The 26636-nt window shown below is 36.0% G+C and overlaps 1 protein-coding gene across 3 annotated transcripts in view; it reads left to right on the top strand.

The window, feature by feature from the left end:
- GABRA6 (gamma-aminobutyric acid type A receptor subunit alpha6) overlaps positions 1 to 26421 on the top strand; it is a 32529-nt gene extending 6108 nt beyond the window's left edge. For 2 of the 3 annotated variants that reach the window (XM_080555004.1, XM_080555006.1), the window contains exons 8-9: positions 2902 to 3161; positions 14079 to 14990. In XM_080555004.1, the coding sequence (XP_080411130.1) occupies positions 2902 to 3161; positions 14079 to 14393 (575 nt within the window). In that variant the 3' untranslated portion in view covers positions 14394 to 14990. Of the gene's footprint in view, positions 1 to 2901; positions 3162 to 14078; positions 14991 to 19221 lie in introns of those variants that run through there. The other variant, XM_080555005.1, reaches the window with a different exon arrangement.
- The last annotated feature ends 215 nt before the right edge of the window (positions 26422 to 26636 follow it).

The raw sequence follows: 26636 nt of genomic DNA, 5'->3' as shown, positions 1-26636 counted from the left end.
CACTCACATCCTTTACATGTGAGTAAAACGTACTTGCTACCTAGCGGGCAGCAGAAGTCAATTCTATACACTTGAAGTAATGTGCATATAAGTCTGAAGATGATTCAGTAACAATTACATAAAGATCCCAAACCCTGAAATAATGACTTAGTCATATTGAAGAGTAAATATAGAATAAGGAATAGAAAATATTTGAAGAAAATAGTAAAATAGACACCTTTCTCAGTATTTTGGAAAATTAGTCATGTTGGCATTTTAAAAGAATATTTCAATCCATTGTTATTTCACCCAGGAACAATATGAATTTATAATCCTTTCTAATTCAAAATCCCATGGATTCTAAATACCATCATCTAAGGAAAAAAGGGGTGTTTTCTTGACTGTTAGGCACCAGTAAAAAAGAAAAGGTTTAAAATGGAGAAGTAAGCATCTTTTCTGCTTCATATTGCAAATAGTTGAATTATAAAGATGTTTCAGTTTCGCTCCTATGTTTTAAGCCTTTAAGTGTGAGAATAATATAGCTTTATATTTTTATAAAGCACGGCATTCTCAAAAGTTTGAGAGAAGAGAAATTGATGGTAGAAAAGTAACAGTGTGCACAAACCAAATTTTCAGAAGAAATTCACCTAACTCTGTGTACCTGCAAAGTGGAAGCCAGTTATCTTTTGCAGGTAACATTACAATAAAATAAATTAATGTTAATAAAGATCTGCTCTTTACAGACCTACAGGCGAAATACAGGAGACAGAAATACTCGAAGAGACAAGACACTCTTGTGCTCTTTGTAACTATGCCATTGGAAAGAACAGCAGATTGGCAATAAGAAATTCCTTATCTTACATGGAGCTTCTGTATGTAGACGTGTACATATGTATGCTTATACATTTAAAAAAATTTTTTTAAAGCATTTCATTATCAGAAGTTACTTGGAATAAGAAACATGGTTATTTAAAGCCAAGTTTTAAGTGTGCCCTATTAAGCATCAAATGCTTTGAACCCATATAACAATGGCTACTATTTCACATTTTTGTGTGCCTTTATCTAATCTTTTTTAGTCCTGGCAAAGAGTTATCTGCTGTTTTGCAGAGAGAGACAGCTGGCTTCTACCGTTCTTGCAGATTACTCTGGAAATTTTAACTTAATATCTAGTCATTAAACTTTATTTATGAAGTGTCAGAGATGGATTTTGTATTAAAAAAAAAAAGATAACATATTTCAGTATTTGCATTATGTAACAAATTTTTCAAAAATTACCAAGAAGTCTTCAAAGGGGAAAGACAATCATCAGTTACACACTTTACCAACTGTAATTTGGCATTCTGTTTGATAAAGTAGTTTTCCACAGAGCATTTCATCAATATTCACTCCACATTGAGAGTGTTCTTATCTATATCTGTAATAGAATAGGAGTCCTATTCCTAAGTTTAAATTCCTTCTGCAGTAAGTTTTTATACAGACACAGAATGCATTTTTCTTTATTACTAAGTAGCACATGGGCAGATTCTAATCTAATCACATATCATATTGAAAAGTTCATTCTGGACATTTGAAATTGAAATTTATATCAGTATTCTTGTACTTATATTATTAAATGTGTCTGACAGATTTGGGAGAAGTAGAGATCCTACATATTTTTATACTATCTTCTATTTGCATTTCATTAAAACATGTTAAGTAATGACATTGGGACTTATTTAGCCTCAGACAGCTGGCAAGCTACATCATGTGAGAGAGCTGCAAAAAAATCCTGAAAATAATCAAGTCACCCTGTCTTGATGCTGCAGTATGCAATGACACTGCATCCTTTCTACTGAGCATCATTCATAGCATATTGATTCATCATCACAACATGACATTATAACATCCTTTATTTTCCCCACCTACCCTTTTCCAACTGCAGAAAAGAGCAGAAGAGGGTATTCTCCAGCTTACTCTCTTTAAATACCTGCAATTTTCAGATTCCTGCAGGCATAATTATAAGCAAACATGAATCACAGAGCCTTATATGTTAATGGATAAGTTTGCTCTTGTACTTTTTGCTTGTATCAGGCAGCAGTGGGATGTGCATTTCCCACATTATGAATGATTTACATTCCAAAAGAGAAATCATAAGGTCACAATAGACCTTGAGAATATTTTGCGGCCCATAGGCTATGTGACCAGATATTTTTGTGTGTGAAAACACAAAAGGAGCTCTAGAGAAGCACCTTTTCCATCCTTCCATATTTGTTACTATGGGAGCTTTCAAATCAATATACTGTCAGTGAATCTTTAAAAATGTATTCAGAGATTAAAGATCACTGTATAGACGACCAAACTCTTATTACTAGAAATATTTGGATCATAGCCTACCACCGATTTTAATGCAAAATTCTGATGAATCCAGTGAGGGTTGTGGAAGCCATGACCCGTCTTGTCCAACAATAGGAGAAATAGAGGATCATAACACTTAGGAAATCATGGTAAATTAATGTAGATTTTTTGCCAAGCATTCCACTTAGCAACCTCTTAAATAAAGTGTCTTTCAGAGTCTGATCTTGATTTTCGTTATACCCGTGTCTTGCCACAATTCTAAGAAGCTGCACCCTGTAGCATGAGGTTATCTTAACTTTCAATCTGCTTAGTCTATTAAGGAAGTTTATTCAGAGCTTTTAGATACTCAAGCCACTATACGTGAATTACTTGTGATTACAAAATACTTAGAATTCCTGTTAGTTAGTTGACAGCTAAAACCTCTTTGGTTTTATATTTTATGTATTTTGTATTTATACAAATACACACATGCATATATATATATATACACACACACAAACATATATATATATATGTAGAGGCATTTACATCTACATCTAGAATTTAGCAAAATTCTAATGCCCCCTTTTTCTTTCTCTTGTTTTCAAGGAATTACTACAGTTCTAACAATGACCACTTTAAGCATCAGTGCACGCCATTCTTTGCCCAAGGTGTCCTATGCTACTGCCATGGATTGGTTCATAGCTGTGTGCTTTGCATTCGTCTTCTCTGCACTTATTGAGTTTGCAGCTGTCAACTACTTTACCAATCTTCAGACTCAGAGAGCAATGAGGAAGGCAGCAAGGGCAGCAGCACTGGCAGCAGCACTATCAGCAGCAACTGTACCGGCAGAGGACGAGATTGTCTCGGTAATTGCTTGCTTTTCTGATAATAAGTATCATATAGGAAGAGGCAGCTGAAGTAGTGAATGCGAAACAATATTAAAGTGATCTTAACCTGAAACAGATGTATGCATTTGGATCATATCTATTTATCAAGAGATTGTTCTTATTGCAGAAAATGAAAGACTTCGTTTATTCATCCTGTTTATTTTGATTTGTTACATGAGTTACTACAGAGATGTTTATTTGGTAAGATATTTAAGGAAAGACATTAGACTGTTACCCATAATACTTTCCTTGTGCAACGCTGTATGCTGGAGGCATTGTGGTTAGGCAGCTGTGTTGTTCTCTGAGTGAGTCTGTAGAATTTGTAAGACCGTGTACAGTGCAATGAACATGTGCATTGGCCAGATGATTATGGGATCACTGTAGTATACTGGCACATACCATAAGTGGGTCATCTGGAACAAGAGGAATTAGCCTTTACATAAACTTGGCATCTGTTACTTTCATAAAATGTGTTGGTGGAAGCTTGGGGAAAATAAAAAGCATAAATGTAAAGATTTATGTAGGGATAGATTTCACTACATGTGACAAACAAGAAGGCTTTCTAATACCAAAAACCTTATGTTGGAATTGCTTGTAAATATTATTCCTTACATCTTGGGCTAAGTAATTAATGCTGTTTCACAACATATGTTAATATATTTATCAGCATTGCCCTCATGTTTTCAGGATCAGTTTTACTATCACCACATTTCCCATTTTGAGAGGTGTAACAGCATTTGAATGACCTGCAAAACCATTGAGTCTGTAGTTGAATAGGGAAGTCAGCTTAAAAGCTACTGAACAACAGGGCAACACCTTACCCATCATATGGTCATTTTTTTCATTTTTGTTTGTAAATAACAGCTAAACTTGTAACATTTTGGTACATGCCAACTGTTATATTTATAATTTATAATTTACATATAATACCGCATCCAAAGCAAATACAAAGATTCTTGCTACTGGTCCTTATTGGAACTCATCAGCTAATCTTTCTCAATTTGACTGGGAAGCATTGGGCTTGTAAACCATATTGCATTTTACTTTTTTTTTAAATTTATATTGAAAAAAGTATTCAAAAACACTGTAAGACATAATAAGAAAGCAAATACATGCATTTTATTTCACTAAACATATTAATGATAGAAGAATCAAATCTTTATACATTTTAACTCAAGACCACAGATTATTATTTTTTTAAATCCCAGTTATATAAAGAAAACACAAAAGAGAGATCCAAAAAAGTTTTATGATTATATTTAGACCTTACAAAAAACAATGAGAGAAAGAGAATATGTATTTGCTAGTATTTAGAACATGCTTTCCCTCCCCCCAAATATCATATTTGAGAAATACTCTGGACTGAGTGAGCAGAATTCTGTAACAGCATAATAATGCAAAATGAGAAGAATAACGTTAAGACTGAAGGAAGTTTAAAATGTACTAAAGCTGCAGTTTTACTCTGTTTGACTTTTTTTGAGGACAAGCTATCAGAAAAGTGACTAAAGAGATCACTTAGCCTTTTGTAGCATGAGGAAAATACTGCTGGAACAATCTTTGCTCTACGCACTTTCTTATTCAAGTTTGAGTTAATCACAGTGAGGTTTCCAAGAAGGGGAAAAAAAAAGTCATATATTGATGTCCGTGATGAGCGATATGAAAACTTGGTTTGGGCTAATCTGCACATGCTACTGCTGGTGAATTCAGATCAGACACTAGAAATCCTTCCCCAAATCCCCAGAATCTCTATAGGACAACTATTTCAAAATACATATGGCCCTCTACATATGCCCAGATATACCAGAATACTCCTGATGACTGTAGCTGCTTCACTACTTGTGAGTGAGATTTGGGTGTTCTCTATATCATTGAAGACCAAGCTAATCAGAAATTTAAAAATTGCTATTGAACCAGATAATAAAAGGAAAAAAACAAAACAAACAAGAAAAACACACAACATTACCTCAAGACCTCAAGTTTCCTTATCAAGGGCCTCATCCACAAACAAGCACAGAACCAAACTCAAGACACAGTTTAGTTTTTCCAAGCAAAAATCAAGTATTAAAAACATCTGGTAAGCACGCTGTAACCATTTCCTCAATATATATATATATATATAATATACAACTAGTTAATTACATAGAAATTTAGGAAAGAAGTAAAGACACATCAAAGTCCTAAGCTAAACTCAGTCTCTAAAGCAGTCTATAGCATCCACAAAATGCTATAATCCTACTCTTCCTCAGAGCTCATGTTATCTAAAATAGTAATTTTCAAGCCTGTAAGTCCACCACGTTTTCCTCAATGGAACAGTTCTCTCTGAGAACCCCCCACTTCAGTAAAAGAAAAATCAGTGAGATCACAAAAATGGTGGGTACCTACCACTGAAGGAAAGAAGATGCAGTCAAAATGGCTTCTGGAGGAATGTAGTTAGCTAACCCTACTGGATCTCAAAGGTCCTATTCCACAAAGGCATCCTGGGAAAAAGGACTAATTATGCGGTAACAAGCTTCAAAAGGCTTTTTTGTTTGTTTGTTTCCTTTTCACAGAATCACAGAATCACAGAATCGTCTAGGTTGGAAGGGACCTCCAAGATCATCTAGTCCAACCTCTGCCCTAACACTAACAAGTCCTCCACTAAACCATATCACTAAGGGCTACATCTAAACGTCCTTTAAAGACCTCCAGGGATGGCGACTCAACCACCTCCCTGGGCAGCCCATTCCAATGCCTAACAACCCTTTCAGTAAAGAAGTTCTTCCTAACATCCAACCTAAAACTCCCCTGGCGCAACTTTAGCCCATTCCCCCTCGTCCTGTCACCAGGCACGTGGGAGAATAGACCAATCCCCACCTCTCTACAGCCTCCTTTAAGGTGCCTATAGAGAGCGATGAGGTCTCCCCTGAGCCTCCTCTTCTCCAGGCTAAACAACCCCAGCTCCCTCAGCCGCTCCTCGTAAGACTTGTTCTCCAGACCCCTCACCAGCTTCGTTGCCCTTCTCTGGACTCTCTTGAGCACCTCCATGTCCTTCTTGTAGCGAGGGGCCCAAAACTGAACACAGTACTCAAGGTGCGGCCTCACCAGAGCAGAGTACAGGGGGACAATCACCTCCTTAGACCTGCTGGCCACACTGCGCCTTATGCAAGCCAGGATGCTGTTGGCCTTCTCGGCCACCTGAGCACACTGCTGGCTCATATTCAGCCAACTATCAACCAGTACTCCCAGGTCCTTCTCGGCCAGGCAGCTTTCCAGCCACTCATCTCCCAGCCTGTAGTGCTGCTTGGGGTTGTTACGCCCCAGATGCAGGACCTGGCACTTGGCCTTGTTGAACTTCATGCAGTTGACCTCAGCCCATCGGTCCAGCCTATCCAGATCCTCCTGCAGAGCCTTCCTTCCCTCGAGCATTTTCTTTCCTTCTTTTTATTTTTTTCTTGTGGCAGAAGCATGGGGGGAAAGAACTTCATGTTGTCATATAGATGGATATATGATGCAGTCAGTGATATAATTTCAGCTGAAACAAATTTGAACTACATCATTTGAGTGCTAACAATGTAGTTAGTACAGGCTGCTTGCATGAGTATATGACTATTGTCTCAGGATTACCATCTTCTACTGAACTCTGTGCTTCTATAGTTACATTACTGGTCTTAGAGAAGTTTGTTTAAGTATGGCACACAACATAATTTTCAGGTTTTTTTCTTACTGTAGGTTTAGGAGCTGTTTCTGAGGTCCTTATTGTTCCCTTCCGACTACTCCCCCAAATGTTCACCTCTAAATTCTTTTACCACTTTTCCTTCTACAAGGTCTAATTCTTATTCTTTACTCTTTAGATAATTTGTCTTACCTCTCCTGCTCCTCTTTTTGTCTCTTATCTTTCTCTCTTCTTCTAATTCACTAGAAAAAAAAATCTATTAGAATCTGTCATATATATTTAAAATGATTTTAACTAATTGTCTGTTCCATGTGATATACATGTATGTGTTAAAATATTTTAATTCTCTCCTGCCCTGGACTTTGGTTCTTTATTTTTTCTAATCTGTGGTGTACTTATTTATTTGCCCTGTTAGATAGGGTAGTAAAGTTTTTCATCCCCTTGTAATGCTAGTATTTTTATTTGCCTGTAATTTTTAAAGGTGTGGAAGTTGTCAGAATTTTAGTTACATGGAGGGGTAGATACAGGATGAAGAATAATGAACAATGTGTGAAAATGTTTACTGTCTTCTGTGTTTATAGAAGTCGGTATTTTTAAACTGAGAAATTTTCAGAGAATTTAAAGATTTAATTAGCTTTGGGGAGTCCAAATGTAAACATAAAAGTGAAAAAGTGAGATGTTCTTACTGCAAAACTGTCATAGCTGTACAACTGCCTATGCAGCTCTTTAACCCATAGCAGCAGTAGAATTAACAAATAGACTGTATATTTTTTACATTGTATTATCTTAAATTGTCTGATGAATTTTGCCTGAAAGAACATTGTTGTGAGAATATCCTTACCCTGTCTGAACTAGTACTTTTTGTATGACAGGAGACCCATTCTGCTGCGTTAGGTAAGACAAGCCCCAGGAGATAGCTTCAATACAAATGAAAATAAGGAGCTATAAAAGTCAGATAGAAGCTTTTGCTGCTTTCACTGAGGACCTGAACTCAGGAAGACAAAAGTATTTATGGAATATGTTCTCCTCTCCTCTCCTCTCCTCTCCATTCTAAATTAACTATGTTTCCTGCAAAATAGTATTTCAAAATACTTTTAAAAAGACTCCTTCCCAATTGAGTCTAGTTAACTTTGTTCAAAATCGTGCTTTATTAAAATGAACAACACTTTTTCTCTCAGGTTTTTATTATATCCCCCCCAAAACAGTACATTCGGAAAAGAAAGATGCCATAAGACCACATTCTTCTCTATTATATTAATGAAAGTACGAGAAACTCTGTTGAAGTTACTGGAATACGCTAGTTTCAGTAAGAGATGCAATGGTCTAAGTATGTGCTCGGTCTACTGATGACAGCCCAGCATGCCTGTTTTGGTTCCAGGCAAGCTACTCTATTTACCTCAGTTAACTGAGGGCAGAATTTGGCTTGCTGTCTCTGTCAGCTGTAGGCAATCCCTGTGTGAAATACAAAACTATGGGTGTTCCACTCCAAAACACGATGGCAACAAGCTGGGCAGTCATCTGGACCCTGACAGAAGCCTGTTTTTATTCATATGGTGACCAAGCTTGTTATAGCATGTCAGAAACAAACATTTTGTGTATGTTTGTATATGTATATATATGTAAATATATAGTGCATTGTGGCAGTTAGCTTTTTAATCTCTTTCAAATATATTGTTCTTATATCAATCATATTGTTTCATCATTATGGCTTTCTTTACCCCATTTCTGGAAGTTGTGGGGGAAGGGGCATTGGTGATACTGTTTGGAGTGCATCATTTTAAATAATGCTTTGCAAGATGGTCAGGGAGTACCCAGCAGAGGACAGGGAGTACACACTATGAAAGAAAAGAAACCCTTTACATGTGGGAGACTACATGTAACAGACAAAAGATCATTATAGTGTGGTTGGTTGATTACATTTGTTTTCTAAAAGACCTGTTATTTTAACAGAAAACAACACAGAACAGTGAAGTACTGCTGGGGGAGCTTCCCTGTCCCACAAAGTGCTCAGTACCTGTATTCAAAATAACATGGCTTGAGCAGAAGAGGATTCTCATTCTCTTTAACAACTCTGCCCAACTGCAGAGCAGCCATATGTCACTTCTGAATAGTGGATTTAGTTTTCTATAATTACGTCAGAATATATTGAGGATGTTTAATGAGTATCATAGTATAGCTGAAAGGAGAGCACTTCTATTTGGATTATCAACAACCCTTTATGAGGTCATGCTAGAAAAGCTATGTGCAATAAAGCCTTGACTGAGAACGCAGCACTTTCCATCAAATTAGAGAGACCTTCCTGCTCCTCCACAATTGCATGATATCAAGTAGACTATTAAAAACAAACAACAACTTTCAATTATATTGACTTTTTGTCATTGCAACAAGGAAAGTAGATGCTCATTATTAGGCTCTGCCAGAGTTAAATATTTATCTGTTTGACAAAGCAAATGCAGGGAAGCAAGGAAGGTTTAGAAAGAAAAGAAAAGAGAGAGGGGGGAGGGGAGGGGAGGGGAGGGGAGGGGAGGGGAGGGGAGGGGAGGGGAGAAACTCTGGTACGGTATATTCATATTGAAAATAATAACAAATTATCAGTCTTCCCTACCCATGTGCACCTGAAGGTTAGGCTATAATTTCAGAGAGATGAGTTTCAGTCTGTGAAGGTTAAGAAAAATTTTGAATATGGCTTTCCTATGCTCCAGTTGATTGATTTAACCCTTCTACTAGGGTAAAGCAGAAAGAAAATAATTTTGTAGCAATTACTAATAATATGCCTAGGAAAGGAAATTTAGAATGCCTAAAGAAATGCCCAAAGCTAGGAACTATTAATGACATCTAAACTAAATTCAGCTGTTAGTTATGCAGAACACTGTTTACAAATGTTTATAATGCACTTTTTTTTTTTTTTTTTTAAATCAGACCCCACAGGTGAGATATGCAAAGGAATCTCAGGTTATAATGAATTTCTGGCATTAGATGGAGATTTAAACTGCACAAGACAGTAAAGATTGAGGTATCTTAGTACATGCCCAAGATCTTACACAATGTGGTGAACATCCCTGCTGCAAGGTGCTGTATATAGATCATTCAATAGCTAAGCAGAGGTCTTACGAATCACACTGATATATGCAGAGCAAAGTCTGAGAAGGATTTAAGTAGCTAAACTAAGCTTAGCTCCCTTTTTGGGAGCTAGGTTACCAGTGTGTGATTTCATGTAGATAATATGAATGGTTTTATCGAATAATCTACTACTGTATCTACAAATTAGATGGGCAGGGAAAAAGAATGTTATATATTCAATTTAGTATTCTGCTTTGTACAGAGATGGAGTTTTGGTCCTAGTTTTTTGTTTGCTTTTGTTTTCTTTTGTGATATCATCAAAATTTAATAGTCTCAATCCAATTTTATTTTTTTTTAAAGGAGGGATAATATTTTTTTGTCTAAACTTTTAAAATTTATTCTCAAAAACCTCTCTGTACTGCATGGCCCTCACAGCAATAAGGGACATAAATGACTAAGAGAGAGAAGTAAGGGCATGCATTTGTTTAAAATTAGCCAGTATCTGAAAGCATACATAAGATACTCATTTTACTGCTAGGTCATAAGCTAAACTGATAGCAAGAATACACATCTGCAGTATAAAGGAAAGCAGAACTGTAGAGAATTTAATATATATTTCAGAAATCTCTTGAGTGCATTCATCACAATTAGCATCTATAGAAAACAGAGAAAGCAGACAAAGAATTCCATTTACTCCAAGATTATATATGCTATATTTTGTATATCTGGAAGCAGAGTGATTTGCTGAGAGCCTCCTGAGATGTTCCGAGCATAAGCAAATTCTAGTGATATTGATGAGACTTTTGAGAGATCATCAGCACCTTTACAGACAAGACTACTTTGTGAGCTTCCTAGGGGATCAGATAGCTGAGCTGCAAAACCTTAACAGAATCCAGACTATACCTTCCTAGCCCATATACATACCAATCTCTTGTCTAGTCCAGTTTTATGGTACCTCACATTAAGCAGTGATCTTGCAAGCTGTTCTGTGTCACTAGGCAGCCATACATTGTGACAAGTTAAATGGCCTAATGGGACCAGCAGTCTCTGGCAGTGCAAAAATACTCTTGAATCAGGATTCAGTAACTTATCATAATGCATTATTTCATTATGACCCAGTGTGCTATGTCTCATGATTCTTTCTGTTGCTCTTGCTATTTGTAAAAGAGTCTTCACTATTTGACTGTTTGGCAATGTGAACGGTGCAAAATCGGAACTGGAATAGGCCACCCATTCCTGTTTTATCAGTTTTGTGTTTTGCCAAAATTTCATGTCATTGTAGGTAGAAATCTTTGTCAAAAGGAGGAGTTAAATCTAAATATGATAAAAAAAATTGCTGTAGCTGCTGTTCAGAACTCAGATGTTTTAAGAATAGTTTCAAAAGAATGATCTCTTCCTGCTGTTTCTTCCTCTTGGTTTAACAGTAAATTCTAATGAAAAGTACGGGTTGTTGTCCTGCAGCAGCAAGTCTGGTTTACTGTCAGCTGCCAAATTGAGAAACAACTTCATTACACATCTGAAATAAATTTTAGGCTTCTGTATCTTGGGTAATATAGTGGTAGACAAAAATATATTCTTGACCCTGACTTTCTGGATTGGCCCTCGAGTGTTTTAGTGTAAGATGTTATTTAGGGACTTCCTTAATGATTTATATAAGCATCTGAATAGCATAGCACAAAAACTGTGGCATTCCTGAAAGAGCAAAATGCACCGATCCTTCCCAAATATTGAAACAGGCTATTTTAGGTAATGAGAAATCATTAATATCACTCCATTGACAGAAATGGATCCAAACTGGCCCCAAAGCATGCATGTAATCAACTTAGTCAGTGTCTTCCCCAAATCTGAGGATACACACTGACTCCAGATTTTCCTGTCTCTGACTCTTTTCCTGAAAACTCTATCTCATTTCCTGAAGTCACATCAAGATCATCCTCCTCCTATAGCAACACATAAGATTTAATAAGTGCTATGAATAAAATTTAAACCAGGATTACCCTTTTCCAGGTGCCTATCTGGATGATCACAATGATTTTAGTACCTCTGCATTCTAAAATATGTTCAGTATTCAACATAATCCACTGACCCTATGCTACATCTGCTATGCCTACTATTTTTTTAACTCTACCTCAGAACAATAACTTCTAATTCATGCTTGAGTGATCCAGAGCAGAATTTGACTCTCCTTATATCACAATATTGCAGATAAGAAGGTCTAAGTCGTCCCTCAGCAACTATGTTTTTAGAAACCACTCATTCTCCATAAAAGGTCAAGCTATCTTGCAGTAAAGCAAAAAACAAGCTACCTTACAACTCTGACAATTGAGTTCAAAGCAGGGCATACAAGCAAAATAGAATAGCGACTTGACAGAAAAACAGTGGCCCAGGCTCTGACAGTAAGTCTGTTCATAAAGTGGGATTACTATTATGATTAGTGCAAGTGGACATGGATAACCCTCTTTCTGTTTCTGACACATCTGTAGATCATCCCCCATTTAAATCTGTCTGTTGCTTGCTGTGTAACTGGAAAATACAAAAACAAATAACTGCATTCTAGATAGGTACAGCCCCAGAACATGAATGCCCTTTGATACCCATTCAAAACATGACAGTGATCATTTAATTGCTATCAGAGTGGAAGATGGGGGGTTATAGCAAGTGGTAGGTATGATAGGATATGGAAGAGAAAAAAAAAAGGATAATAGTTGAAAAACAGATATACAAAAAGAGCCTTTTTATGTAGACTAAATTCAGCTGTGAGGAATCCATTCTCCCTAATTTCTTCTGGATACCAGTCCTTTCATCCATGAGCAGAACTTAGCGTTTTAGCGTAGCAATGTAACCTCTTTTCATACTTTGGCAGTAATACTGCTAAAAGGATAATTCCTGTTAGAATTATATTTGAAATCATACATAAGATACCAGCTGTGCTAGGCTGGTCTTTTATTTAGAAATTTTGGCCCACATACACGTATAGGCAATGTACTGCACGAAATGTTTCTTTTCCGTGTAATGACCCAATCATTTATCTGACTAAAGTCTGTTTCCATGCATAGAAATCCTGCAGGATAAATCCCAAAAATGCTGACAGAGGGCTCCATATAGGTGAATGATTGCCACTAAATCACTCCCAAAGAATGACTTTAGAAATCACAAGTCTAGCAGAATTTTGCTGCCTTAAAACCATTTGAATGTTACTATTCCACTTTAAAAAATGTATATAAATATACTGTGTATTGTAAATTGTTTACCTCACCTATCATTTCCCTCATCAACTTCATTCATTCAGTCATCTACTTCTGCTGACCAAAAAACCCACTTATTCAAATCCAGGAATAGCTGTTTATGTTGTACAATGGTTACATCAGTAACCTGGGAATAATCCTTGTAATTTTTTATTGATGAAGCTTTAGACACAAACTCAGCCAAAATGTTGGATGTTCCATTGCCTGGTGGCATCTAAAGGTATTTATACTGCTCCCTATTGTTAGAAAACTTGAGTACTTCATATCAAAACAATAAACAGCACCATGACACTCTAGGCATTCTTCTCTATTTTCTTAGCTATCAGTAAAGTCTTACGGCTGCTGTCACACATTCACATTACTAATAGTTATGCTGGGTGGTGGCAGCAGCAGCAGGAATTGCTAGCAAGGTCTCTGAACTTCTATTTCCTCCCATTTGATGTGAAAAGTGAGTTTATCAGCAACTAGTTTGGGGACCAATAGCAGTGTGACAGTCAGCTCAAGTGAGTGTTTAGCAAAACTTGTCAATGGGCTTACACAATAAAGACTGTACTGAAGCCAGCCCATACATGTTTTGTCTGAAGCTGATTCATATCTACAAAAGCTTCAGTCACACAAATATACTGAAATTTAGGTACACCATTATCATCTTTTCCTTACAGCTCCTTCTCTTTTATTTCCTTCTCTTGTCGTTCCTGTTAATTAACGTGTTAATGATACAGAGAGCATATGGTCTTTTATCTTTTTACAGTAAAGCTTTAGACCACAAATGTACCTCTGTAGATTAGTTTTGTTTTGTGGTTTCCTTAGGTTGTTCTAGAGCACAGCAATAAGCAAATAAACAAATCAGAAAGTTGAGTAAAATGATGGAGAGAAATGTAATGATCACAAGACCTAAGAATCTCGTAGCCATAAATCAATTTTTTTTTTCCTCCACAGCGTTCTGACTCCAACTGTAACCTGAAGAAGAGAGTAAACTCTGTAACGTCTCAGGCAGATCAATCTCCTGAAGCCAGCATAATATCAAATAGTGCATCCCAATATCAACCAGTGTCTGTTCTTCCACCAGCCACCCCAGCACCACCACCTATTGGAGGCACAAGTAAAATAGACCAGTATTCTAGGATCCTCTTTCCGGTGGCATTTGCAGGATTCAACCTGGTATACTGGGTTGTTTACCTCTCAAAAGACACTATGGAAGTGAGTAGTAGAATTTCAGAATACTTGCTTATAATATGTACCATGTTTAGTTAGCCAATACTATTTGAACTGTTCATTTGCTTTGGCAACTGCAGTTAATCAGTTATGTCTGAGGAAAGTTTACTGATACTACCTTTCTCTAAAAATCAGCTGTCACTTCCAATAACAGTGGCACTCGGTAAACTGTAGAAAGACTATTTGAAGGTGAGAAATGTAAACACTTCTTTACTATGTTACACTGAGCAGAACATAGGAAATTGTGTAAGACAACATATGACACCATTCTCAGCAAACATACCGATCTTAAATCTTCCAATTCTTCATCTTCCTGTCTGCAGCAAGGAATGGTAAAGTTATCTGTTGCAGCAATACAATAAAGGAGATAAGAACATGAATATCTGCTAAGATTTTTTCAGTGACACAATAACAGTCTCCTAAAATAAGTCTTTTATTTATTCTAAACATTTATCTACAGTGTGAAGAACTATTGAATATTACAGCATACACCGTGAATTGAGAGTCCTTGTTTTTTTACATTTTAATGCTGATTTTCCATGTTTCTTCATAAAATGGAACCGTTTTATGCTGATAAAGTTGCTAAATTCTTTGCTTGTTTGAATCAGGCTAAGAGTTACTGTGCCTTTAGATGTCCATGAAGTGCAGAAGAGATGTGTACCCTGCAAATTGAGTGTGCCTAGAACAATCAGTCAGTGATTAGCTTATCACTTTCAAACAGTTATTAAAATTTAGTCTTTAATGCTTTAATTCTCTGATTTTCCTTTTTGTCTAAATACAGTTAATGGTGTCCTTTCTCCTTGGTAAAAAAATATATTCATTTGCCTTGTTGCCATAGAGTTTTTGAATCTCACTGGACATTGCAGTCAATATGATTGGTAAATTTAGCTTTATTTAGGACAGCTACAGATATAATGATGTTATTTAGACTGTACTGAATGCACGAAGTCCCTCTATCAATAACAATAGAGGCTGGAAATCTGATATGAGTGGTGTGCTAATTCCGCCTTTATTTCCCAGGTTAGAGGTAAAGAAGGCCAAGGGAAATCTCTTGGAGAGTCAGGAGATATTGCAGTTCAAACTAACAAGACAGTGCTGATCAGCTGACTGGTGGCATCTTGCCTCTACTTGAAGCAGAGGCTAGTAGCCTCTAATTTTGCTGATTTTTTGCTACTAGTATTATCTGGAAAATACTGTCTTTCAAAGAGAGAGTGTGCTGCCAAGCAGCTTATATGAAATCAGAAGGGCAGGAAGATAGGAGGCACTACCTCTTGTAAATGTTCTGCAGATGCCTCTCTCAAGAGGTCACAGCTGCTAACTCCTGGCCACTCAAAATCTGCCCAATGCTAAATTTAGCATTTGTGCCAGAGATACTGATCCCTCTATTAAAATATTGACTATGTGTGCACATTACTTATCTCAATCAGAGAAGGGAAGTATCAAAAAAACTCATGTATTATCATTACAGTTTCTGTTTAGAGGCCAGTTTCTCAGCCTGCGTAGCTTGCCATAATTCCAGTTATTTCCTTCAACCATTCACATTTTGGATAGAGAAATATTTGGAACATTTTACCTTCATAGTGATGAAATATTTACACTAAACCTTGTATATTAATAGTTATATTAGAACTAGATTTTTAAAATATTTCTAAGAACTAGGACATAGTGCTGACTGTAAATACTTTTAAAATTCCCTTTTTGTAAGTTCACAAACCTGTTCACAAATGCAGCAATTATTATAGAATGCAAAAAATCCACTATCAAGATTTATGGAACAGAACAGTTTTAACAGCTGGGATGTTTCAAATGACAAAGAATATAAACAGTTATGTAAAGTGTTGCTCAACCTTTTCTTCATAAATTACATTCTCCTGTTCATGTGCTCAGTTGTAACTAATGATTGTGATATACATTGGTAGATTTCTAATTCAATGTTTTATCCTTGAAAGTTGTTACTTTCAAGGAAAATCAGGATTGTTTTTGCTTTAATAAAATGTATTAAAAATATGTAAGCTTTTCCATTTGAGCAGAAGTGATACAAAAGTTAGGTGAGCAAAGCATGGCATTCTTAAAGGCCACTTCAATTCAAGTCAGCCTCAAGCCCAATAGATTATATATTGATTCAGTATTATCCAGTTATGGAATCTGACTCTTTGAAAAGAGTACATTTTGTGTGGTATTTCAAATATATTAGCTGTTTTCAAGTTTATTTGGTTTATGTTTAAAAAAGTGGAAAAAATATATAATCAGCTCACTGAAATAACCAAATTTCCTGTGCAGAAATTTTTGTAGTGCAGCTAAGATTTTGATTAATGTTATGTGGAATACTGAGTTCCTTGCAGAATGTCACTTCCTTCCAGCCTGTCACTGTGGAGATTCCTAAGCTGAATAACTCTCTACTGTCTTTGGGCAATGCATATAGAACAAATCAAGGAGCTTTACATTAATCTGTTTTGTGCTGTCTGTGAAAGCAGGCTGTTAGTACTGGAGTGTATGCTCATTTCTAACTCCTATCACTATCTTCTGGCCAGACTCTTTCTTAGACTTCAAAGAAGTTCAAAAATCTCTTTTTTTTTTTAATTTTTTTTTTAACTACTTGTTCAGAATTCAGATCATCAGCTTTACTAATGTAAAGACAGTTGCATGAGACGAAGAGCTCTCCTCTAAGCTTTTTGGTAATATTTCTGTGCACTGCTAATGAATTTTCTTATGGCTCAAGTAATAGTCCACGTTACAGAAATGAAGTCATTCTTGTGTGTTTACCTAATATTTCTAAGACACTGTGGGGTTTGAGTATTTTTTAAAGTACTCCCTGCAGTACCTCCCACCCACCCTCCCTCTTAGTCCTTTCCTCACTGGATGACTTCAGATCAGTTACCCTTTCTCATACTGTACATGTAAGCTAAAAGTATATTAATTACACAGCACATTTAGGATTTGGAAGTTTGTATACTAAAGAAGGTGTTTCTAATAAAAGCAGACAGGATTGGGCAGATAGCAAGATAACTTACGCTGAACTCTGTGTTTGTTTTTCCACACATACACTGAACCAAATGTAGCTCAGCCAGGAAGCTTAGCACCAAATTTCCATTATACAATTAATCCTTTATTATATTTTTTAAACAAAATAGCAACATTCTCTAGAATGGATGGAAAAAAAATCTATATTGAAACTAAGTGCTTTAACTGAATGCTTTTTGACATGGAAGGAGATGAAGTCCTCTTCTGGCCTTGATATCTAATTAAACAGTTCTGTTGTCCAATGGAATGAGTGGGTAAGCATTCTTACTTTGTAAGTCATCCACTGTGCAACTTGATCCATAAATGATGTTTCAACACAAAAACTGTTTTGCACTGTGGAGAAGCAGTAACATTGCAGCAAAACAGTTATATTGGTAAAACTATTGGAATGAAGCCAACAGTTCTCTGTCTGCATTTTGCTAGACAGCATGTTGTTAGAACCTCATATAACCAAAAGACAACATAAAAGTGGAGGAAGGAAAGTACTTGCAAGTATTTATATGAAAGAATCCCTAGCTGAAATAACAGATGCCATGTTTTAGACCAAATATGATAAACCCCCCTCTCTCAAAGGGTTTTATAACTGAAATGTTAACAGATGTTTAGCTATGGCAGCACGACTGTGCCATTTATAATATGAAAAATTAAAGCATTTAAATTACTCTAAGAGGACTTACAATCTACCTATGTAAGGTCTGTTTGTAATTAATTTAGATGGAATGTGTGAGGATGTGACATCCCCATGATTTATACATGGAGAACAGAATAGGCATGTTTCAATGTTGTATGTTCTTCTGTAAAGCACAGTAATATCTGCTATCCACAGAAAGCTCTGCACAGAAAAACTATACACACATGTCCAGATTAGCTAAACATAGAAGTTCTTGAAGGGAGAAAAAAGCAATCTGACAATTGAGGAAAAAAAAAAAAGTTTATCTTTTTTTGTCATACATGCTTTTTTTTTTTTTTCCTAATTTCTTAAATCTTGCTAAGTCCTCAAGCTGAACACTAATTTATAATAGTGACTTTGATAAGTGAATTGCATGCTTGGTTTATTTTAATAAATTTAAAATTTGCTTGATTTAGAATGTAAGAAATGCCCTTTTAACAAGAAGGGTATAAGAACTATGTCTATGTCTATGTCTATAAGAACTAAGTCTATGTTTGCCATGTCATTCATAATGCATATGCTGTTCTCACATCTTCTTACACATATCCTTTCTAAAGTAACCTGTCCCAATATTTTATATGTATCATACTATATTACAGTTTTTAACATAATAAAACACAGAATGAGGTCTGTGGAGTGACTTAAGCTCATGAAGACTATGGTAAATTTGTGATGATGAACTGCAGAAAAACAAGCAGAGGGGGCAGATTTTACGTTTGGGGGCGGAAGGTAAAATGTAATTGAATGTGCTAAATGTGCTGACTCCTATATATTATTGGAACACATAGCACGATGGCAGAAAAGGAGTTACATAGCAGGCTGAAGGAGAAAATGAGAAGCCAGTGATGCATGGGGTCAACTAAGAACAGAGAAACAAAAACTGGAAAAGTATTTACTTCAGATTGTTGATATTCATAAAGCTTACAGTGCGTATTGTGCATTGTGCTTCAGTTTAACACTGGAAAAATGATGTTCAGGAGAAAATAGTCATTGCTGCACGTACTTACAGTTGAGCTTTGGAGGTCAGGTAACGAATATCAAATTCTGAGAAGGTTCTCCTTTGGACTGCAGTTCTATTCCAAGCCTGTTGAGACAGCTAGAAATCAGGTGATTGTGTTGGTTAACTACACTGTTGACAATCCATAGCTTAAACTTCTCTCCTAACTTTTCTTCCAGTTTTTTGAACCTACTGCAATGCATCTTCGAAATGACCATCAGTCCAACTAAAGAACAGAACAAGGTTTCAAAAAAATCACGGAAGGTCTCGTAGGGTTGAAGTGACTTCAAAGGAATTGTCTATCCACAGGTGCTCTCAATGTTCAAACACAGAATATTTCCATTGGACATCATCTGGAAACAAACTCTGGACAAATCAAAAAAAACAGAAACTGCACAGAGTTCTAAAAATACTTTCTTACAATTTCTTACTGTAATTCTGCTATAAAAGTTCTTGTTAAATTATTTTGTCCAACAGTCAAAGAAAAGAATGTGTATTTGTTCTAGTTCTGTAACAAATAATTGAATGTTTACATTGGTATAAAACATCAGTAATGGGATTATTTCTCTTAGATGCAATGGGCATTACTAAAGGAAGCCAGATTCTGAACTGGTATAAATTAGCACTGTTTCACTGAAGTGCTAGGAGCTGCACTGATTTGCATCAGGTGAAATTGGCCCAAAATAACGTTAAGAATAAAAGCTATGAGAGGGAGCTGCACTCTCATCACCTTTTCATAACCTTTTCATAGATAAGATGAATGATGAATACTGATTTTCTGTAATTTCAACTTCATATCCTTTAATCTGAGGTAATATTTGTAAAGAAAAAATTCGTATTAAGGAACAAAACAGAAAGGATTGGTTATGTACTTTAGCTGGTTACATTATAATGCTTTTTTGTTGACAGCGACCGTGAAAGTGAAACCAGTTTAATTACAAGCAATTTATGGGCAGTATCTAGAAACACAGGACTGATGCCAGGGAGATTTCAGGGACTGATGCCAGGGAGATTTCCAAGTTGACTGGCTAGAAAGATGCAGCTACCCGTCAAGTGAAATTCAAGTCTCCAGCTCTAGGAAATTTCCCAGAAGCGAGTCTTGACAGCTAGTTAGGAAACAAACTTATCAGCTGTTTCTACTGAACTGCACATAGCAAACTCCTTAGAACTTTTTCCACAGGGAAGTTACTGTCAGCAAATTCAGAGTTTAAAGATGCTAGTATTTTATTTCTCACTCTCAACAAAAACAGTCACAGGATTTATTTTTCATAGTTCATAGTCATCTATTATTTTATTGTACATTCACACCCTTTATCTCTGTAGACCTTCTCAAGTATGTAATTAGGAAAGATAATCAAATCAAGCCACGTCTATTGCAGGTGTAGTGGACACTGGTGGGAGTCAAAAGCACACAAGTCTTACATGCAGCCAAATATAAATTGAGGACCCCTATCCTGAATTTAACTGTAGTGCAACAAAATTATATTCATTTTAAAGTGAGATGGAAAATTCAGGGTCTTTTGTTTTGTCTAAACAAACATCTTAGTCACTGTGAAAAAATAAATAGGGGCTGGCTAATTCCAGTAAGTTAGCAAGTGCTCTATTGGCTTCATTGGCACTATAACTAACTTAACTATCTGTTGAGCTAGCTCCAGTTGTTTTTTCAGCTCCAGCTGTTTTTTTTACAGCTTCACTGTTTTTTCTCCTATTTCAAGAGAAGCATATAGCTTTTACTGGTGTGGTTCCTGGACTGAAAATGTGAGATCACTTTTCAAACTTCTTGTTCTTAATTCTGTAGAACATAATTGCAGACAATTTAAGTAGACTTGAGTCAATATTAACTATTGCTGCACAGAGATGTCGTGTTTGCAGTTTTTTTTTTTTTTTCCTGACTGGCAGCAGGCCGGCACACTTGGATATATTTGCAAGTGCACTGAATTTTTTCTTCACTTTGCTTTGAAATCAAAATTGTGAAATGAAAATTGTGAAATTGATCTTTTACATTTTTAAAAGTTAAAATATGGACACTATGCAAGTTAGCATTTTACATTTTGTAAATACATTTTATTTTGGAAAAAAAAAAAAGTGTTGTAGAGACCCAGAGGTTATCTTTTAGTCTAACTTTACTCGTTGTTGCTCCACAGACTAATTTTCTATTTTGAATACACTAATGTCTGTAAGAGTTTTCTAAAGACTTTAGAACTGGTTTATGCACAAAACGATAATCTTTAGAAGTTATAGGAAAAAAAGTTACAATGAAGCTAAATTTTGTACCCAGTCTTCTTTGTTTAAAAAATATTTGAATATGAATTTACAGAAAATCCAGAGAGTTACTAAATAGTCATTATTTCCTTGGAATGTAGTATTTCAATGTATAAAATAATGGTAAATTCCTAACTGTAAGGTTCTATCAGCACATTAAAAATATACTAACAGCTCTTGGTGTTTGATACCACATTTCAACATCATTGCAAAGACTGCTGATTTTGCTTCAAAGGAGATTTCCATGTGGACAAGATAGGGAAAGGTTTGTCCTCCACATTTGTTTGAATAGTAGGAAGGGACTATGTATTTACCCAATTAAATGCTTTGTAGAGAAACAGTTCATATTCAATCATATTCAACATCAATAATCATAATGCTAAGTTATATCTTAGAATAAATGTAATTACTTACAATTAATGTCAGTTCATAAAAATACTAGTTATGGTCCAACAGTAACCAAACAAGATATGGAGCAAAAAGAAAAGATAAATACAAAAAAAAAAGATTCATATATATATAAGCATATGGATATGTATTTCTGTAGATAATAAAAATAGTATTAAATAGAGAAATATATATTAATTTAAAGGAGATTAAGGGAGATGGCGGGATTTTTTAATTTTTTTTTCCCCAGTATTTTTGACTGCATTGCAATTAGAAGATCAGGAGCTAAGTTTTAAAGTTTCTGTAAAATGAATTTTTTTTTTATGTGCAAAAATGGACGGGGGGGGGAGGGTTAGGTAGGCAGTTACCTTGAGCTGTCACACACTTGTAATACATTATTCAAAATTGACCTAACTTTCTACGTATCCAAGTAAACAGAATGGATTGAGTTTACCCCACAAACCCTCAAATGGACAGAATGTGGCATCAGAGTTTTCAGATACATAATCTATGCAATGGGACACTAGATCATCCACTATTGTGACAGCAAGAATTGAATAAATCCATGAAATGTACATATAAAGATGAAAGTCCTCGCTATGGTTTGGTATCAAGTACTGTCCAGTGTTTTGATATTTTGATGTATCACATTACCAACTCAGTGTCTCTCTTGTACCTACGCAAACAAAATTCAGAAGTGACTTTGTCATTGCTTAGATTATTACATTCTTGTTTCTCTTCCTGTTCATGACAGGAAGAGCACTCCTCATCTACTTATCCACTTTTCTTTATAAGTTATTCTTACAGGATTCACCTTTAATCAGAAAGCAATCAAAGTATTTCAAATCTCCAGGTAAATGCTGTCCATCACCTGGCTTTACGGAGAACCCTGAAAAGGAAAAGGTCCTTTATCCAGAAGGAGAATGAGTAGAGACTTGGGCAGAAACTATTCCATTCTTCATCACTTCGTCAACAAAAATCAGGACTCAGCCATGCCTGGAGTGGTGCTTGCGTACAAAGATTATAGATCCGCAGTTTTTTTTCCAGATAGCAGTTTGACACAAATCAATTGCATATCAGCCAAGTTTGTTGGAAGTAAAAGTTACTGACAAACCATGAATGAGACTCAGACATGCTTTCTGGTATACAAGTCTTAAAACAGTTTGACCAAGACAAATGAAGGAATCCAAAGAAACCAAAACCACCCATACAATTTTAAGGGAACAAACAAAATCAAACACAGATGAGGAAAAAAAATAAATGAATCCCATGTATTTACTGTAGTTTTATGAAAGTAGGCCAACATTGCAGAACTTCTTAAAACATAGAAATGGGCATTTCAGCTAAATCCCTTTGCAATGCACTTGGATTTTTATCAGGTCAAAGATGTCAATAGCTCATGAAAACATGGTCTGACATCAGTTATGACTGGACTATTTTTAACTTTATAAAAGTGATCTTTAATGGTTTTAAGGTACTAAATCCTTTACATGCCTTAAGGAGCAAATAAGTCTTCTTTGGGCCATATGTAATTACCTGTTCAAGCATTATTGCAAAGGTTGTTTTGTGTTTCTTTTTTTTTTCTCCCAATAATACCTGCTTCATTTAAAATATTTTTTTCATATAGCAGATAGAAATGTAATATTTTCTAATTTAAAATTAAATAAAATTAGCAATCTGAAACTCTTTACTGGAATATTTATGTCTACTCTTCATGTACATTTAAAAAAGCTGCATTACTATAACTGAATGACAGCTTTGCTTTGGTGAAAATAAGGAAATAGCTACTGTTAGAAGTTGACCTTTCTAAGGGCTGTGAACTCTGTGTGTTTATTTAACCTACCTGGAAACAAGGTGTTCCCAATAGAGATGTGGGGGATGATTAGAAGATTAAAAATTTGGTTCTCTGCTAAGAAGTCAGAGGTTCTACCTTGTGGTGGTTTTACTCGGTTGGGAGGCCGAGCTCCACCACAACTGCTCTCTCACTCCCCCTCCTCAAAGAGGAACGGGGAGAAAATACGATGAAAAGGGCTCAAGGGTTGAGATAAGGACGAGGAGATCGCACAGTAATTATCGTGACGGGCAAAACAGACTCGGCGTAGGGAGATAGTAAGATTTATTGCCTATTACTAACAAGCTAGAGAAGTGAGAAACAAAGGAAAGAAACCAAAAGCACCTTCCCCCCAACCACTCTCTTCCACCTCCTCCCCCTGAGCGGCGCAGGGGAACGGGGGAATGGGGGTTATGGTCAGTCTATAGCGCTTCTTCAGGGGTCTTCCAAAGGCCGCAGTCTCCATCAGTGCAGGTCCACCTGCTCCACCGTGGTCTCCTCCACGGGCTGCAGTGTGGAACCCTGCTCCACCGCGGTACTCCATGGGCTGCAGGGGGACAGCCTGCTTCACCATGGTCCTCGCCACAGGCTGCCAGGGACTTCTGCTCTGGTGCCTGGAGCACCTCTCCCCCTCCTTCTTCACTGACCTTGGCACCTGCAAGGCTGTTCCTCACTCCTCTCACTCTCCCAGCTGCTGTGTGGTGCAGCGTTTTTTTTTCCTTGTCTTAAATATGCTCTCACAGAGGCGCAAAACAACATCACTTATTGGCTCAGCTCTGGTCAGCAGTGGGGCCCTTACCAAACATGGGGCAGCTTCTAGATCCTTCTCACAGAAGCCCCCTGCTACCAAAACCTTGCCACGTAAACCCACTACATACCTCCATGTAAAACAAAATATAATAAGAGACAATGCTAAAACTAATACTATGCTATTTACTTTCTGCTCTTCCTGACTATGAAGTGATCTGACTTGACTACTATTTAAGTCAATGGAGAACATTTATGATCTCATTGGGGAAATTATATTAGAGTCTTTAAGTTCCTTATACTAGTCTGTAGGAAGGATTTGATTGTGATGATGTGACAGACTGGAAATAACCAGAAATAGAATAGTCCTTTATCCAAAGAGGTGAATTTTACTGCAAACTTTTTTTTTTTTTTTTTTAATAGGCAGAAATATGTATGAAGGAAAAGATCCTTTGTGGTCAGTAAATGTAAATATTGTATATTCTCAACTTCTAAGAATTCGTACATTCTTTATGGGTTAAAAGTTGACATATTCCCCTCCCCCCTAACCATGTTTTATATGAGTAAAAACTTCCATTTCCTTTCTTATCCAGTCTTCACATAAAAAACATCATTAATTGTTTGCTATGGAAATCTGCATGGAACTCTATTCAAAGGGAAAATTAAATTTTATTTGTAAGCTTTATCAGTTTTAAATTTTATCCAAATACATTTTACTTTGAAACACTCTTTACCCTTTTAGCATGTTTTCCTACATGAACTAAATTAATCTACTTGAACAGAGGCCTTTTAAACAATTATTGGAAAAACAAAAGTTTCTAAGGTGTTACTAAGTTACTCCAAATCAGCTTCACAGCGCTAAAGGAGTAGCTGGATAAGTATTAATAAGGAGTAGTTTTAGTATTGTGAACACACGCGAAACCCAGAGTGCAGACTCTGAATAACCTACAGATGTACTGTGATGGCAGCATGTAGTAGGGAACCAGGTGCAGGATTTTTCTTTTGTCAAATAATTTAATTCAAAACATTTAAAATAAAGCATTATTACCACATTAAAGAAAGAAAAACACACACAAAATATTAAAACAAACAATCAATCTAACCGTTAAATCTCTCTCAATACAAGTGGAAGCTTGTGAGCAGAGTTGTCTGTGATGGGCACATGGTTCCTTCCACGAATGAAAAATTCTACTAATGGAAGCCAAAGCTTAAAACGTGGACTGATGGCAAGAAATGACGTTATCTTTTTTTATCTTTAAACTGCAAATCTAGCATGGAGAATTTAACATTATCTGAACATTTACCTGAATGATTTCTGAACCTTTCTTCATTTTCTTATATTTTTATGCAGGCTTTGCTTTAAGGAGTAAAGTACTGAATAAAATTCACAGGTGGAGCAAGACCATAACAACACTAAATATGATCTCCATAAAATAGTTCAAAACATTTAATAGTGCAGAAAGCACAGAATTCCTCTTTTCAAATGATTACTTCCCAGTATAAGAAATCTAGAAGCACATCATCTGTCTAGCCTTGTATTTGAAATCACTTGACGTTTATATTTCAAGTATAGTTACTGTATCTCTCTCTCAAAAAAATCTGTGTCCAATTAGGTGGACAGAGCCTTGCTGATAGTCAGCGTGCATGTGTCTGACAGCTGGAGTCAGGCTTGATGCTTTTAGTACTAACTAGATTATTTTCATCATTATTTTCATATTATTTACATCAGTATGAAAATGTAGGAAGTTTTGCCCTTGCTACTCTAAGGACTTTATTCTGATCTTCTAGCACCATGAAAGCGAAGTAACTCTGCTGAAGCAAACCGAACAAGACCAGAGAGAAAGGAATTAACTGAGACTAAGAGGTGCCATATTTAAGAAGCTGCTTTAAATGCCATTTTTTTAAGCCTATGTAATAGCTCAGTTGTAATAGCACTATACTGCTTAACTCTAATATGGAACAACCTATTACAAAAAATTACCTAAATCCATTTACCATAGATAGAGATGCCTAAAAAGACCAGCTAAAGAAAAGCAGCGTCCACAACTTCCAGTAATTACATGAATTAAGGCAAATGCATTCTTAAAAGCTATATTCAGAAATGCCTGCTATTATAGTACATATTTTTTTAAGAATTGAAAGAAAAAAACAAACAAACCTCCCTCCCTCCATGTACCCTATGAAAGCAACACAACAAAATTTTAACAGTGAATAAAGGACAAAACCCTTCGTGGTAGGAGAACTTAGAAACCAGAAAGAGCACAGATGTGTTTAGGAAGCTCTGTATACAATGTACCTATTAATATACTATTAATATACTTCTATTCTGCAAGCATACAAGTATTCTGTAGCAAAAAATGACTTTCT

This window comes from Anser brachyrhynchus, assembly GCF_964034855.1.
Source record: "Anser brachyrhynchus genome assembly, chromosome: 14".
NCBI classification, from domain to species: domain Eukaryota; kingdom Metazoa; phylum Chordata; class Aves; order Anseriformes; family Anatidae; genus Anser; species Anser brachyrhynchus.
This window is presented reverse-complemented; position numbering and strand designations above follow the sequence as displayed.